Consider the following 15,307-nt stretch of genomic DNA (forward strand, 5'->3'; position numbering starts at 1 on the left):
GCTACCACTGCCATCTGGACCGCTTGGTCCGAGAGTTCAGGATTTGAAGCCTGAAGACCCTCCTGTAGTTTTTTGGCCCAAGCCAGGATGGCCTTGGCTGCCCAAACTGAAGCGAATGCAAGGCCCAGAGAGGCGCCTGCCGCTTCGAAAAAAGAACGAGCCATGCGTTCTACTTGCCGGTCTGCTGCGTCCCTGAGGGTTGAGCTATCCGGCAGAGAGAGTAAAGTCTGCGCTGCTAGCCTAGAAACCGGAGGGTCCACTTCAGGTGGATCTGTCCATTGTTTGGTGTCTTTCTGTGGGAAGGGGTACTTCGCTTCCAAATATTTGCGATTAGCGGAATTTTTTGTCAGGCTGCGCAAACTGTTTGGTAAGTATTTTCTCAAACTCATCGTGATTAGGGAAGACCTTAGGTGGTTTTTGAACACTTTCGAAGCAAATCCTATGTTCTGGGACATCCGGGGCCGACTCTGGAATTTTTAGCACCCGATGAATGGCAGAAATTATGTCCTCAACTAGCGCTGTATTGCTAGGGGGAGAAGGTACCACGGACCTGACCGTTTCATTATCTGAGTCGGAGTCACAGATGCCCTCTGAATCCTGTGCCTCGCTAAGGTGATCCCTGGAGGGCGACCTGGGGCGGGGGTCTTCTGTGGTGGGGGATCCCTGTGGTAAATTGCACTGTCTGTCTGTGGCAGGGGACTGCCCAGGAGACCTGGAATGACGCTGTCTCTCCCTAGAGGGGGACGACCTTGTGCTATAGTGCGACTTAGGTGATCGAGACCTGTGGGTCCGCTTACGTCTGTGAGAGTCGGAAGCAGCATGTTCCTGAGACAAGCTGTCCGTTTGCTGTGTACCGTCCATAGCCGGGGCCCGACTCTGCAGAGCTTGCAGTAATGTAGCAGTTAGGTTGTCTATGGACTGTGACATAGACCGAGACATCTGAGTTGCCCATTCCGGCGTGGCCTGTGACACTGAAGCGTCAGTAGGGACTCCCTGGGGTTCTGACCCGGAGTTCTGGATGCAGTCCCGGCAGTGCGGATACGTGCTGCCACTAGGGAGCGTGGCTTTGGAGGCTGTGCAGAATGCATAGAAACATTCCTGCCTGGTTCTCTTCCTTGAGCCCGGCATAGTGCACAGAGGCTGGCTATAAGGGATCGTACAGGGGTGGCTACGCAGAGGGAACCCACAGAAAGCCTTATAGGAAGTATAGATTCACAGCTGAGTATGAGAACCCAGCTGTGAGCTTACCCCACCGTTGTGCGACACTAAGCAAAAACTGGAGAAGGCTGACGCCGTCCAGGGGTGTATACTGCAGAGGAGGAGCCAAAGTTAATCTTTTTCAGATTATGCATAGTGTCGCCTCCTAGTAGACAGCAGCATAACACCCAAGGTTCTGTGTCCCCCAATTAGGCGACAGAGTAAGATGCCATATTTTGATAGCTATAATTTTTTCATATTTCAGCTGGTAGTCATGGGAGGGCTTGTTTATTATGGGACGAGTTGACTTTTTTTGGTATCATTTATGGGCACATGACATTTTGTGATCACTTTCTATTCCGATTTTTGCAAGGCAGAAAGAGCAGAAACCAGCAATTCAGGAATTGCTTTTTTTTATACCGTTCCGCACGTGGTAAAACTGATGAGGCAGCTTAATTCTTCGGGTCAGTACAATTACAGTGATACCACGCTTATATTTTTTTTTTGTTTTGGTTCTTTTACACAATAAAAACTATTTTATAGAAAAAATAATTATTTTTTGCTTCGCATGGAGAGCTATAACTTATTTTTCCGCTGATTGAGCTGTACGGCAGCTTGTTGTTTATGGGACAAGATGACGTTTTCAGTGTTACCATTTTTATTTACTCATGTTTTATTCCACTTTTTGTTCTATAATGTGATGATAAGGCATAGTTCTATGCCTCATTTGTTTATTTTTTAACAGTGTTAACTGAAGAGGTTAACTAGTAGGACAGTTTTTTTTAGATTGGGTCATTACGGACGCAGCAATAACAAATATGTATACTTTTATTTTTTTTTACATAAATATATGTATTTACTGGATTAATATTTTACCTTTTTTTGTTCTTTATTTTGTGATTTTACTTTTTTTATTTATTTTTGTTTTTACTTTTTTACATTGTCACAGGATGGGACATCAACTTCACATGGACAGATCACTGATCTAATTACTCTGCAATGCTTCTGCACTGCAGGGCATCAGAGCAGCACCTGACATGCAGGTAGGAAGCATGTCAGCTCGTGGTCTGAGCATGAGCTAACAGGCCACCGTTCCTGGGTGACCCCACAGCCACCTTTCAGCTAGGGGTCATCATGGAGATCATTAACGCTATTGCATTGCGTTGTGCCGATAGGAGCACAGTGGGAGCTCCCTCCCTCTGCGATGTTAAACAAGGTGTCCGCTCTTACACTGAGTGTGTGCGTTGATTCTATCGCGGCAGCGCTCAGTGTGCTCAGCATATTTACGGCGGTCTGCCGGGATGCAACTCCTGAGGCGCGGTATACAGCACATGTCAAGAAGTAGTTAAAGGGGTATCCAGGATTAGAAAAGAAGGATTTTTGGTACTCACCGTAAAATCTCTTTCTTGGAGTCTTCATTGGGGGACACAGATATCCATGGGTGTATGCTGCTGTCGCTAGGAGACCGACACTATGCAAATAAAGCAAAACTGGCTCCTCCTTTATAGCATACACTCACTGACAGGCAGGAAGTACCTCAGTTAAGTGTTAAAGCAGTAGGAGAAGCAACCAACAAACTCCACATATGTACCGGCTGAACGACCAAGGCACGTAGGCCCAAAGCCAGTACAAACAAATAGGGAGGGTGCTGTGTCCCCCAATGAAGGCTCCAAGAAAGAGATTTTACGGTGAGTACCAAAAATCCATCTTTCTCTATCGCTTCATTGGGGGACACAGGTAACCATGGGACGTCCTAAAGCAGTCCCCAAGGGTGGGAACGGAAAGAATGCAGAGAAAAAAGGACTGAGGCCTGCCGGTGCGTAACCGCTGTCTGTAGCACCTTTCATTCCTAGGACTGCATTGGACTAGAAATAAGTATGAACTTTGTAAGACTTTGCAATAACGTGCAAAGATGACTAGGACGCGGCCATGCAACCTCTAAAGCCGAGGCCAAGCAAGAAACTGCCCCAGGATTTATCCAGAGTATGGACCGGAGAGGGGCAAGAAGGACAATGTCTGCACTAATGTGGAATGAAAAAGAAATGGAGGACGGCGGGATAATGCTGCCAACTCAGAACTCCCCTGATTTCTCTTCTTGGTAGCCAATAAGACTAATGGAACCAAATAGATGTACTTACGCCACCTGAATCAGATCTTCAGAAACTGTCGTAGAAAATTGAGGATGCAGGTTTTCTCGGCCAAAGTATGTTCAGAATGACTTGATGGGAAAAACCCCAGTCCCTCTCAGAAGTAGGCTTCAAAGGCCATGGCGTTAAACTTAAACGACTGTGAAACTGAGGCGGAAGAGGGGCCTTGCGGAAGAATATCCGAACTGTCTGGAAAGCCCCAGGAGGCGTCCATGGGCATGTACGCCAGCTCCAGGTACCAGGTCTGACTTAACAGCTTGTAGTTGTCAGGACTACCGGAAACCCTTCTGATTTTTTTTTTTTTTTTTTTGACTCTTGTGATTAAGGGAAGAGGCGGGGACAGAAGAGGCATCTGAAACTGGGACCACGGAATCACAAGTGCGTCGCAGCCGACAGCCATCGGATCCTGGAACCTGGTATTGTACCGGGGAACCCTTTGGTTCGTTCAAGAAGTCATTAGGTGGGCATCCGGAATACCTTACCTCCGACAAATGTAGCTGAAGACGGCGGTGTTGAGAGACTACTCGCCTGACGCTAACCCCGATGATACAAAAAAATCGGCTTCCCAGTAGTTTACCTCTGGAATGTGGACGGCTGATATGGCGGGGACATGGCCGTCTGCCCAACGCAGGAACATTGCTACCTCTACCCTGATCCGTGTGTTGTGAGTCCCATCTTGGTGGTTTATGTTCCAAAGACATACTGATAGGAAATTTAGATTGTGAGCCTCATCGGGGACAGCGATGATGTGTGCAAACGGTAAAGCGCTGCGGAATATGGGAATATGCCAGCGCCATACAAAAATAAATATTATTATAACTACTATGTAAGCCACGGCTGTGACAAAGTCCGACTGACTGCGGACTGGCTTGCCTGCGAGGAGAGACTGCCAGCGGAGGAGGGCAAGAAGAATTGCCTTGATCTCCAAGAGATTGATTGGGAGGAGGGTCTCCTGAACATTCCAGCGACCCTGAGCTGTGAGAATGAGGAAGCCCGCTCCCCAACCCTGAAGACTGGCATTGATGTTGATGATCTGCCAACAGAGCGGGAGAAATGACCTCCTGTGCAGGGCAAAGACAGACAGTGTCCACGAAGAGAGAGACTGCTTCACATTGAGAGGTAAAAGCACTGGCCGATCCAGGGAAACAATTCTCTTGTTTCCGGAGGGCCAACTGAAGAAGGCGGGTGTGAAGCTGGGCATAAGACACCGTTTCCATGACCGCCGCCATGACCTCTGTGAAGACCCTGGTAGCGGACGCCAGGCTGAACTGGAGTGCCGTGAACTGGTAATGGTGGTCCTGTATCGCAAAACCGAAGGAACCTTCGATGCAGTACACAACAGAAATGTGCAGGAAAGCATTCTAAATGTCCACACATTAAAGTAATTCCCCCTGCTCCATGGAGGGGATCACCGAGTGCAAGGTCTTCGTTCTGAAGAGGCGAATCCGAAGGTAGCAATTCAACTGCTCAAGGTCTAAGATCAGGGAGAAACGTCTTTTTTTTTTTCGGGAGTACGAAGAAGTTCGAGTAGAAACCAGAAAACTGTTCGTGCCAAGGAACGGGTACAATGACACCTGAACTTAGGCAGGGACGGGATGGCTTGGAGAACCCATGAGAGGGTTGAATTGGTGGGAGGGACAAATGTCTTCATGGGGACAAAGAAAATTCCATCTTGTAGCCGGGTGTAACGAACACCCTGACCCAGGCGTCGTCGACCGCCGACAACCAAGTCTCCGTGAAAAGCAGAAACCTGCCTTCCACCCTGGAAAGAATCCAAGGTAGGGATGACCCATCATTAGAGGAGAATCTGTGATAGGGGGATCCGGACAACTTAAGAGACGGGTCCTAGGCCTCCAGTGAGGAATAGCTTGAAGGAAGGTTTCCTTCTTTCCCCTTGTGCAGGAGAACGGTCCTGCTGGAAGGAACCGCCAGAGGAAAGGCAGAGAGGTGCTTTCACCTCTGGTGGCATCAGAAGAGATCTGGACCAGCTTGGTCCAAAAGAGCTAGAACTGCTAGCTCCTCTGTAGGAACCGCCGCCATAATACCCCAGCGAAGAATCTTGGCCCAGGGTGATATGGCTTTCAGCACTCAAGTAGAGGCGAAATTAGGTCAGAGAGAAGTGCATGACGCCTCTAAGGCCGATACAGTTAAGGCCACAATCTGTCTGTCCGTAGCGTCCTTGAGAGAGGCCGCATCAGGGCTGGACAGAACAGTTTGAGAGGCTAAGCGTGAAAAATGGCGGATCCACCTTAGGGGGATCGGACCAAATGCTGACAATGTCTGAACTAAAAAGGTCTAGAATGTCCAGACGTCTTTGTCCCGGAAAGCGTTTGCCGAGAAGTTCCCAGTGTCTAGAGGTGGTTGCCTCAAACGCTTTTGGAAAAAATGCTGGAGGGAGGTTTCACCGTCTGAATGAAACAGAGATGTCCTAAGCAGCCGCATGCTCCACCTTTACTTCAAGGGTTTGAACAATAGCCGAAATAAGGCTACCTACCATGTCCAGCGTCCTAGAAGTCTGAACCATACCCGAGTCAGACTCTGGGTGAAAAGCTACATCCGACCCGACGTCCGCCTCCGAGGAGGGAGAACGGGTAGAGAGGGGCATTCTGGATGCCACAGAGGGGGCCCGGTGAACTGGATGAGGAGCTAGACAGAGTCTGTTTCCTAATTCCTTCTCCTGATCTGTCCCTGTGAAGGTCGTGGTCGGGTGCATGCGAATCACCATGGGAGGTGTTTGGGGCACTGGTGGCGGCAGACAGATGCGGCATACATTCCAGGACCTGTACCAAGGACTGTGAATTTTCTAGTCAGGTCCGAGACTGTATGAGACCTGGCAACAGCCCACTCCGGAGGGAGGGGAGTGCTTTCATCCCGAAAATTGAATCTCCTGTCTGGCTGGAGACCGGCTGGGACATGGCAACAGCCCACTCCGGAGGGAGGGGAGTGCCGTCCTCCGGGCAGATGCCGAGGGACCTGGTCTCGCTTCCCTTGTTCCATAGCAGATATGTCCATGTAGATATCGCAGACAGGTGCGTGCGAAGCACCATAAAAGGTGTTTGGAGCACTGGTGGCAGTAGACTGACGCAAAAGGCGCTCCAGGACCTGGGTCGTGGACTATGAAACCTCTGTCAGGGCGGATATTGACTGAGACATGGCAGCAGCCCACTCCGGAGGGGGGTGAGCGCTCTCGTCCTGGGCGTTAGGGGACTGCTATAGGGCAGACACGGTGGAAAAGCTGCAGTACAAGCATAAACAATGCAGACTGGTCAGAAGGCTACTGCTGTTATACAGATGGTGGCCAAAGGCTGCTGCCGGGGATAGATAAGTCCCTATGAGGTAGAAAAAGACAAACCAGCCTGGGCTGGTCCTACCTCAACCCGAGATGGCGCTGTCGCTGCTCAGGCTGCAGTGTCTCCCAGATCCGGTGCCGGATAAGGATGGGTGCCTGCTGAGCCTGCTGGGGATGCATGAATATTTGTTCGCTGCTACAGACAGAGACACACTGCCTGCTGTGCCCTCTGGGTCCTGCGGCAGATGGTGACGGACAGTGCACAAATGCACAGGTAGTACATGATGCCAAACTTGCAGGCCTTGAGACGCTATACTGGGGTCGTGTCTCGGGTGACAGGGAGGGAGAGCTAGAGAGGCACACTCACTGACTAATCAAAACAAACGTGGCCATCGGGAGGGGGCGTGGCTAAGCCCAAGGCGCACGCCGATTGGCCTGGTAATGCTCAGGGCGCGCACTGATTGGCCGAGGGACACTGACTGGCTTGAGGCTGGCAAGAGAGCTACGTTGAGACGGGGAGAGAAGGCCCAAAGCCGGGGGCTCAATTAGCAGAAGGAACCAGATAGGCCGCGCCATCTCAGGCTAATGTGCTGGCCGGAGAAAAACAAAGAAAAGATCCCCTCCTAATGGCTGACACAGCGGGAGCACCAGTAGAGAGACAGGTACAGCGCCATGCTGCGGAGCGGTGAGTGTGATCCGGCCGGAGCTGCGCTGGCAGGCGTGTCCTGGACGTAGCCAGGATTATCTGACCCAGCACCACCTCCCCTCGGGCACGAAAGAGCGCGAAAGATGAAGCCACGGCCTGATAGGCTGACAAGCAGAGGCGTGTGTGACCTGCAAACGGCTCAATCGCCGGTGCCGGGGGTGACGTGCAGAAAGGGGGGGGGTGCCCGGCGGTAGGAAAGAGCGAGATAATAGGATGGCACACCGAGGGGCGTGTCCGGCATAGAAGATGGCTAGAGAAACTAAACACACCAAGTGGGGTCGTGTCTGGTCGATAAAGGCGGCTGATAGGAGACATGCCGGAGAGTGGGGCGTGCCGAAGGGAAGAAAGCCTGCAAAATGCCGGGGCCACGCACTATGAGAAAAAAGGCGCGAAAATTGAACCTGTGGACCCGGGAGGAAAGAGGCTGTCTACAGCGGGGACCTATACACCGGTAAACGGGGGAGCTGCTGCCGGAGGGAGCTGCTGCAGGGGCCCGCTGGCTTACTACATGCTTGAATCCGGCTCCTCTTGATAGATGATAGATGAGGATCGCATCAGGAGCCCTCGGAAGTGAGAGGGTCCTGGAAATGAAAATCCTCCTTCCCGCACTGTCTCCGGACGGTGCAGAAGACGGTATCGACCCCTTATTAAAAAGGGGGAAGGCCACCACCGGTGACCACCGTCTTCCTCTCAGCCCTCTCCGAGGAGAGGGGTGAGGAGGGGATAAGGCAGGGACTGGCCACCAAGAGTCACCCTGAAACACCCCAAAAGGGGGACAGGGGACAAAGTCCTGCCAGCGGGTCAGAGAGTGGGCGATGTGGGTGATACCACACTGCTCTCTCAGGCGCTTAAATGTGCGAAAACAGGGTGAGAAATCTGCACCCTGTTACCCAATGAGCTGTATCTGAAAAACAAAGGGAAAAAGATTAATGAGTTCACACAGAAACATGTGAAAGAAAAAAACACTGCGGATCTAGGGTTAGATCCAGGTCCGCCTCCTACAGACACTAAGCTTAAACTGAGGTACTTCCTGCCTGTCAGTGAGTGTATGCTACGAAAGAGGAGCCAGTTTTGCTTTAATTGCATAGTGTCAGCCTCCTAGCGACAGCAGCATACACCCATGGATACCTGTGTCCCCCAATGAAGCAATAGAGAAAAATAAATTGCTTTTCCAGAAAGAGTGCCACACCTGAATAAAAGCTATATCGACAAGCTTCTCCCATGACTCGAGAATGCATTTTAACCTTATAAAACAATTGGGAATTTTACCTGTGCCACCCACGCTTCCATTGTTCACCAGTGCGTTAGGTGCCGGAGAATTGTGCCAATGTCCATCGTGAGAGGAGTTAACAATGCCTACAGACCTGGCAGCAGGCCCTGCAAAGATGATGCTGGGGTCGTTCAGATTAACTGCACTTTGATTAGTGGTGGAAGCGTTGCTGCCGCTGCTGCTGCCAGGTCTGGCTGGATAGGCAACACCACTAGAGTGAGAGGGATTCCCAGAAGAGCGGATTATCTGCCCGTGGATGGGCCAAGAGTTGTTGGGAATAGGGATCTGTGGAGGCAGCGGGAGTAACCCCAGATTGTGCAGAGGAGAAAAGTGAGTGGGGGGAGAGTGTGGAAAGTTAAACATGGGCCGCTGAACCTGGTGCGGATTCGGTGCTGGCTGGGTAGACGGCTGGTTCAGCTTGGTTGGAGGCTGCGTCTGGCCCATGTTTTGTGGAAACGGCTGAGGCTGCGGTGAATACGATGAGTGATGGGATTCAGACTGTAAAGAGAGGAACAATGCGCTTTATAACAGAAAATAAAACTAAGAATGAGCATGTATATACTGAAAATAATGTCCATCAGCAAACCAGTTATCTTCTACAAGTTTAAATTTCAGAGATCCAAGTGTCAACTTGTTGGTCACTACTGTTTAAAAGGGGTTACCGTAAAAGTTTCTCTATTTCTACAAACAGCACCACCCTTGTCCTTAGGCTATGTATGGTATTACAACCCTGACCCATTGGAGTGAATGGGAATATGATGCAGTACCGTACGCAGCCCAAGAACAACAGTGGAGCTGTTTCTCACAAACTCATAAATCCATTTTAAGAACGAAAATGTAATTAAACATTTGATAGCATTTACTAAAGAAGTTTTCTGGATTCATAAAACTCCTGTCCCCCAACAGTAATTTGCTTTGAAAAAAAACAAAACAAAAAAACACAGTTTTTTACTCATCCTCCCCGGGTCCACACCGAGTCTCTGCAGAAGCTCTCAATGTCTGTCATTGTCTGCAGCGCTAACGTCACATTGACAACGCTGCTGCCAATAACTGAGTTCAGCGGCTCTGAATGGCTCGTGCTGTCACCTTGGGCTGAGTTCACCGTTTGACTGCAACGCTGTTGTCGTGATAGCAGCGCTGCAGACAATAACGGACACTGAGGAAACACTGGACCCATGGAGGGTGAATAAGGGACAGTTTGTCTTTTTTTTTTCCTTTGAAACAAATTGTAGACGGGGGAAAGATGTTTTCTGAAAATGGAAAACTAAACCCCTCTAAGCTTTAATTTCTTCTAGTGTGCTGAATTTTCTAATACACAGGATTGCTGCAACGTACACTGTTTTAGATACAAAAGCATATGTGAATTTCAGGCATTTACTGTATTGCTCTTGGACCTGTGGACTCCAACCTATGACTTTTTTCTGCTGTCATGACATGCTGGGCCTTGTGGTTTCCCGGCAGCTGGAGAGCCACAAATTAAAGTCTAATGAGCCCATCACACTAAGCGACTTACCAGCGATCCCGACACCGATATGAAGGTGTCAGGATCGCTGGTAAATCGCTATGTGATCGCTGGTGAGCTGTCACACAGACAGCTTCACCAGCGATCAGCACAGCGATGCTGAGCGCCCGGCATCGCTGGCCATCCTGTAAAAAATAGAATCAAAATAAAAAATATAGTTATTCTCACCTTCCGATGTCGCGTTCAGCCATCCCGCCTCTCTCAACGCTCCGGTCCCAGTGATCCTTTGCACGAATGACCGCGAGATGTCACAGTCTCGCGGGATAACAAAGTCTCGCGGTCATTCGTGCAAAGGATCACTGGGACCGGAGCGTGGAGAGAGGCAGGATGGCTGAACGCGACGTCGGAAGGTGAGAATAACTATATTTTTTATTTTTTTAATTATTTTTTACACCTGATCGCTGGTCTCCCGCCTGTCACACACAGCGATGCGTGCTGGCCAGCGGGAGACCAGCGACCAAAGAAATGTCCAGAGATTTCTTCCAGCGATCAGCGATACCGGCAGGGGGGCCGCTCGCTGATCGCTGTCACACACAGCGATCTCGCTGGTGAGATCGCTGTTATGTCACAAAAGTTGTGACTCAGCAGCGATCTCGCTACCGAGATTGCTTAGTGAGACGGGGCCTTAGAGGTCTTGATTATCCTGTGGCCCATGATGCCAATCTGTGCGACCCCCAACCTGCCATCTGCACCTTCTCTGTTTGTTTTGCACTTTTTGAAGATAATAAAGGTTTTTTTTCCTTTACTGGTGAGTGCTATCCCATTACTATATTCTCTTACGTACCGATTCTGAGGTCTGTCGTGTGCGTGTGGGCCGCTCCATCTGCTGTAATGGGGTGAGAACGGGCTGAGGGACAATGAGGCTCAAGAGCTGAGATCCTTAAAAACAAAACAAAACCATTAATTCTTGATATGTGAAGAATTTGTTGTACAGATTTCTACTTTTGTGTATCAATGTTTTATTTGCACAGCAAATGGTATTGACACTTTCCTTCGTCTGTGAAGTCATAATCCATTTCTCTGCAGGTACTATTGAATTACCGAGAATGCTGTTATTGTTCTGCCGGGCGGCGTTGTGTTCAGGACAGTCCCTCCGTACGTGACCCACATCCCCACAGGTAAAGCACCTCTTCTCTCTGATCTCCCGCTCGTCGTCCTTATTGTCCTTTTCATCGTCCTTCTCGTTCTCCTTCTTTTTCACCCTAAAAACCAAATCATGGAGAATTATAACATAAGTAGGGGATAAAAAGTAGCAAGAAGCGCAATTGCAAAAACCTGACCTACAAAGGTGTTTATTACTTTGCAGACAGCACGGGAGCTGCAGCCTGAGGCTATGTGCACAGCTGCGGATTCACCAGCGGATTTTTCCGTGCGGATCCGCAGGTAAAACTGCAAGTAAAATGACCTGCGGTTTTCCTCTACGGTTTGACACCTGGACAATGGAATAGGTGTCAAACCGCAACGGAATCCGCAGAAAGAATTGACATGTCAATTGTTTCTGCGGATTTAAAACCGCAGCTTTTCTGCAGTGAAAAAACCGCAGCATGTGCACTGCGGATTGTAAATCCCATAGACTTACATGGTACTGTACACTGTCTGCAGAACTGCTGCAGATCCGCAGGGCCAAATCCACAGCAGAATCCGCAGCGTGTGCACGTACTGAGGGTACGTGCACACATTGCGGATTGCTGTGCGGAATTTTCTGCACGGAATCTGCGATTTTTGGCAGAATCCGCAGGTCAAAATCCGCATGCTTTTCCTGCGGATTTGGCATGCCTTTTTACACCTGCGGATTCCAACAATGGAATAGGTGTAAAAACACTGCGGAATCCGCACAAAGAATTGACGTGCTGCGGAAAATAAATCGCTGATTTTTCCACAGCATGTGCACAGCGGTTCTTATTTCTCACTGATTAACATTGTACTGTAAATCACTAGGAAATCTGCAGCGGATCCGCAACGTGTGCACATACCCTTAAACGGGGGGCAATTTTTAATACAGGCTAATTTGTTTTAATTTATCGTTTCACTGGGGGACACAGGTAATCATGGGTGTATGCTGCTGTCTCTAGAAGGTTGATAATAGGCAAAAAAAGGAAAATAGCTCCTCCCCAGCAGTATACACCCACCAAGTACCTCAGTTTATGCTTAGTGTCTGTAGGAGGTGGACTTGAATCTGATCCCAGATCCGTATTTTCCTTTTCAGGTATCTTGTTATGTGTTTATTAATCTTTTCTCTTTGTCTTTCAGGTTCATCTTTCTTATGGTAACAGGGTGTAATTTATCACCCTTGTTTCCCCGTATTTATGCGACCGAGAGCAGTGTGGTGTCACCCACATCGCCCACTCTCAGACCCGCAGGCAGGACTTTATCCCCTGTCACCCTTTCGGGTGTTTCAGGGTGATTCCCAGCGGCCGGTCCATGCCTTTTTCCCCACCCCTCTCCTCTGAAAAGGCTGGGAGGAAGACCGTGGTCACCAGCTGTGGCCTCCCCCCTTCTTGTAAGGGGTTGACGCCGTCTTCTGCACAGTCTGTAGACGGTGTGGGAAGGAGGACTTACTATACCAGTGAACCCCATCCATCTCCTGATGACATCCTCATCGGTGAAGAGGACTGGGGCTCACCTTGCAGGTACGTATGATCCCCCTGTAGAGCGACAGGTCCGGGTGGCTATAATCCTGTAAAGCCCTGCATGTTGGCGGCCATAGCATCACTGTAATGGAGCAGGACGGCTATAATTCTATATAGTCGTGCATAGCGGCGGCCATTTCTTCCTGGCCGGCCTCCCCCTCCTTTCTCCTCAGCACCCCTCCTCCCGGCTTCCTCTGGCCACTCACCACTGCACATTTGAATCGCGAGCCCCTTTTCAGCCCAATAGAAGGCCTTCCCTTGGCTGCAGACTTGGCCACGCCTCCCCGTTCCACATTGCTTGTCTTCCCACTGCACTTTTGCTCCTATCACGGAACTTCCTCTCCCTGCTGGTACACGCCCCCGGCGATTCAGCCAATCGGAGGGGTACTTTCACTTCCCTCACCGGCCAGCATTTCAAGCACGTCCATGGCAGCATTGTGCTTGCTGGGCCTCAGCACAGACGATACTACGTTACAGCGGGTGCCTCAGCAGATAGGATCGCCTCTGCAGTTCTCTGCTCATCTGTGCCTCTCCACACCAGCTAAAGGGGGACACAGGCAGCCACACAGTCACTGCTGATTATCGCTGTATAAGGTAGGCTATACTTACCCTCTTCCTATCCCTAATAGCCCTTCTCAGCAGTCTTAACAAGGCTCGACTTATGCCCAACCCAAGAGAGGTTTCTCGTTGCTCCTCTAAGTCAACTGTGATTTATTATGCCTGTGTCCTCTGCAAAAGAAAGTGGTCCTCAGGTCAGCCTTCCACTTTCTGCCAGTCCTGGAGTCCTCCCATTATGTCTGCCTCACAGGAGCACTCTAACGCCAGGGATGACAGCACACCCCTCCCTCCGGAGTAGGCTGTTGCCTTGTCACAGTCAGTCTCTGACCTGACAAAAGTATCACAGTCTGTGGTCCAGGTCCTAGAGCGTCTTCCACTTTTGTCTGCCGCCACCAGTGCTCCGAACACCTCTCACGGTGATTTGCATGCACCTGAGCACGGCCTTCGCAGGAACAGATCGGATAACAAAGCAAAGGAAGCGGGGTCTTTCCAGTTCCTCCTCCAGTTCCCCAGGCCCCTCAGCATCCTCTAGGATGCCCTCCTTTCCCCATGCCCCCTCCTCGGAGGCGTTTTTGGGTCGGATGGAGACTCCCAGTCGGAGTCTGATGTGGACCAGGTCTCAAAGATGCAGGATATGCTCAATAGCTTACCCAAACTCTTAATCTAAAGGAGGACGAGGCACCTGCTCAGGAGCACTCAGCTTCCTTCAAGCAGGTAAAACGTCCTTCTGGACTTTTCCCAATCACAGAGAATTTGAGCTGATTATGGCTAAATACTGGAACATCCTGAAAAGCCCTTCCCGGGAAAGAAGTGGCTAGATATCCTTTATCCCTTTAGCCCAGACCTTGTTGGTAGATGAGCAGAGTCACCTAATGAGGACCCTCCGGTTTCTAGCCTGTCTTCCAAGACAGTCTTATCTCTGCCGGACGGTGCATCTCTTTAAGGACGCTACTGATAGGCAGATTGAGTCCTTGGCTAAATCAGCCTTTGAAGCGGCTCGCGCCTCCCTCTGCCCCATTTTTGCCTCCACCTGGGTGGCAAAGTCCATGTCTGGCTGGGCAAGAATGCTTCGCGCCAAGGTATCCTAGCGGAAGCTCCTTCGGATGAGATGGCAGATTTGGCAGACCAGATTGCCCATGCCGGTAAATATCTTCTGACCGCCTCCTTGGATGCGGCCGGTTGTTCCACTAGGGCAAACGACACCATCATTGCTATATGCTGCATTCTCTGGTTGAAAGCGTGGAATGCGGACCCATCCTCTAAAAAGTCTCTCACTAACCTTTCAAGGCTCTAGGCTTTTAGGTTCCAAACTGGATCAGATAATTTCGGATGCTACCGGCGGGAAAAGTACCTCTCTTCCCCAGTCCAAACCTAAACGTCCTTTCAATAGGAAAAGGTCGCTTCAATTTTGTTCCTTCTATTCTTCAGGGACCTCCTCCCAGCAGGACTGCTCTTCTGCCCAAACGGAAAGGAAGAAGCCGTCCTTCAAACCATCTCCTCACTGGCGACCAAAGGGTCGCTCTTCCAAGTATTCAGGCGTGACGGGTCACACCTACCCGGGAATCTCTCTAGGGTGGAAGGCCAGACTGTCTCCCTCAACAGGCCCGTGCTTCTGACCCTCAAGGTGAGGCAATCCCTGACATGGTGGACGCTATCCACCTAAGTCCTGCGCGGGAAGTCCTTCCTCCCTCTCCGGTGGCAGGTCATCGCCACCGATGCCAGTCTCCACTGTTGGGGAGCGGTCTTCATCACACAACGCAGGGTCGCTGGAACGTCCAAGAAGCCGATCTCAGCATCAATCTTCTGGAGATCAGGGCAATTTTTCTTGCCCTTCGCCACTGGCAGTCCCTCCTCACAGGCCTGCCAGTCCGCAAGCAATCGGACAACGCCACTGCCGTGGCTGACAAACTATCAAGGCGGGACTTGTAGCAAACAGGTGTTCGCAGAGGTAACAAGGATTCTGCAATGGGTGGAGCGTCATATTCCAG

At 50.3% G+C, this 15,307-nt stretch overlaps 1 protein-coding gene across 2 annotated transcripts in view; it reads right to left on the reverse strand.

Moving 5' to 3' along the window:
• Positions 1-15,307, reverse strand: part of TUT4 (terminal uridylyl transferase 4) — a 145,276-nt gene that overhangs the window by 16,069 nt on the left and 113,900 nt on the right. The window contains exons 26-28 of one of the 2 annotated variants that reach the window (XR_012227454.1): positions 11,173-11,333; positions 10,916-11,010; positions 8,985-9,107 (exon numbers count right to left, since the gene is read on the reverse strand). Coding sequence is in view for 1 of the 2 variants with exons in the window: in XM_073563741.1 (XP_073419842.1) it covers positions 8,609-9,107; positions 10,916-11,010; positions 11,173-11,333 (755 nt within the window). In the remaining variant the exon portion in view is untranslated. Of the gene's footprint in view, positions 1-8,608; positions 9,108-10,915; positions 11,011-11,172; positions 11,334-15,307 lie in introns of both variants that reach the window. The other variant, XM_073563741.1, reaches the window with a different exon arrangement.

This window comes from Dendrobates tinctorius, unplaced genomic scaffold (assembly GCF_039654945.1).
Source record: "Dendrobates tinctorius isolate UK_male_01 unplaced genomic scaffold, ASM3965494v1 ptg000396l, whole genome shotgun sequence".
Taxonomy (NCBI): Eukaryota; Metazoa; Chordata; class Amphibia; order Anura; family Dendrobatidae; genus Dendrobates; species Dendrobates tinctorius.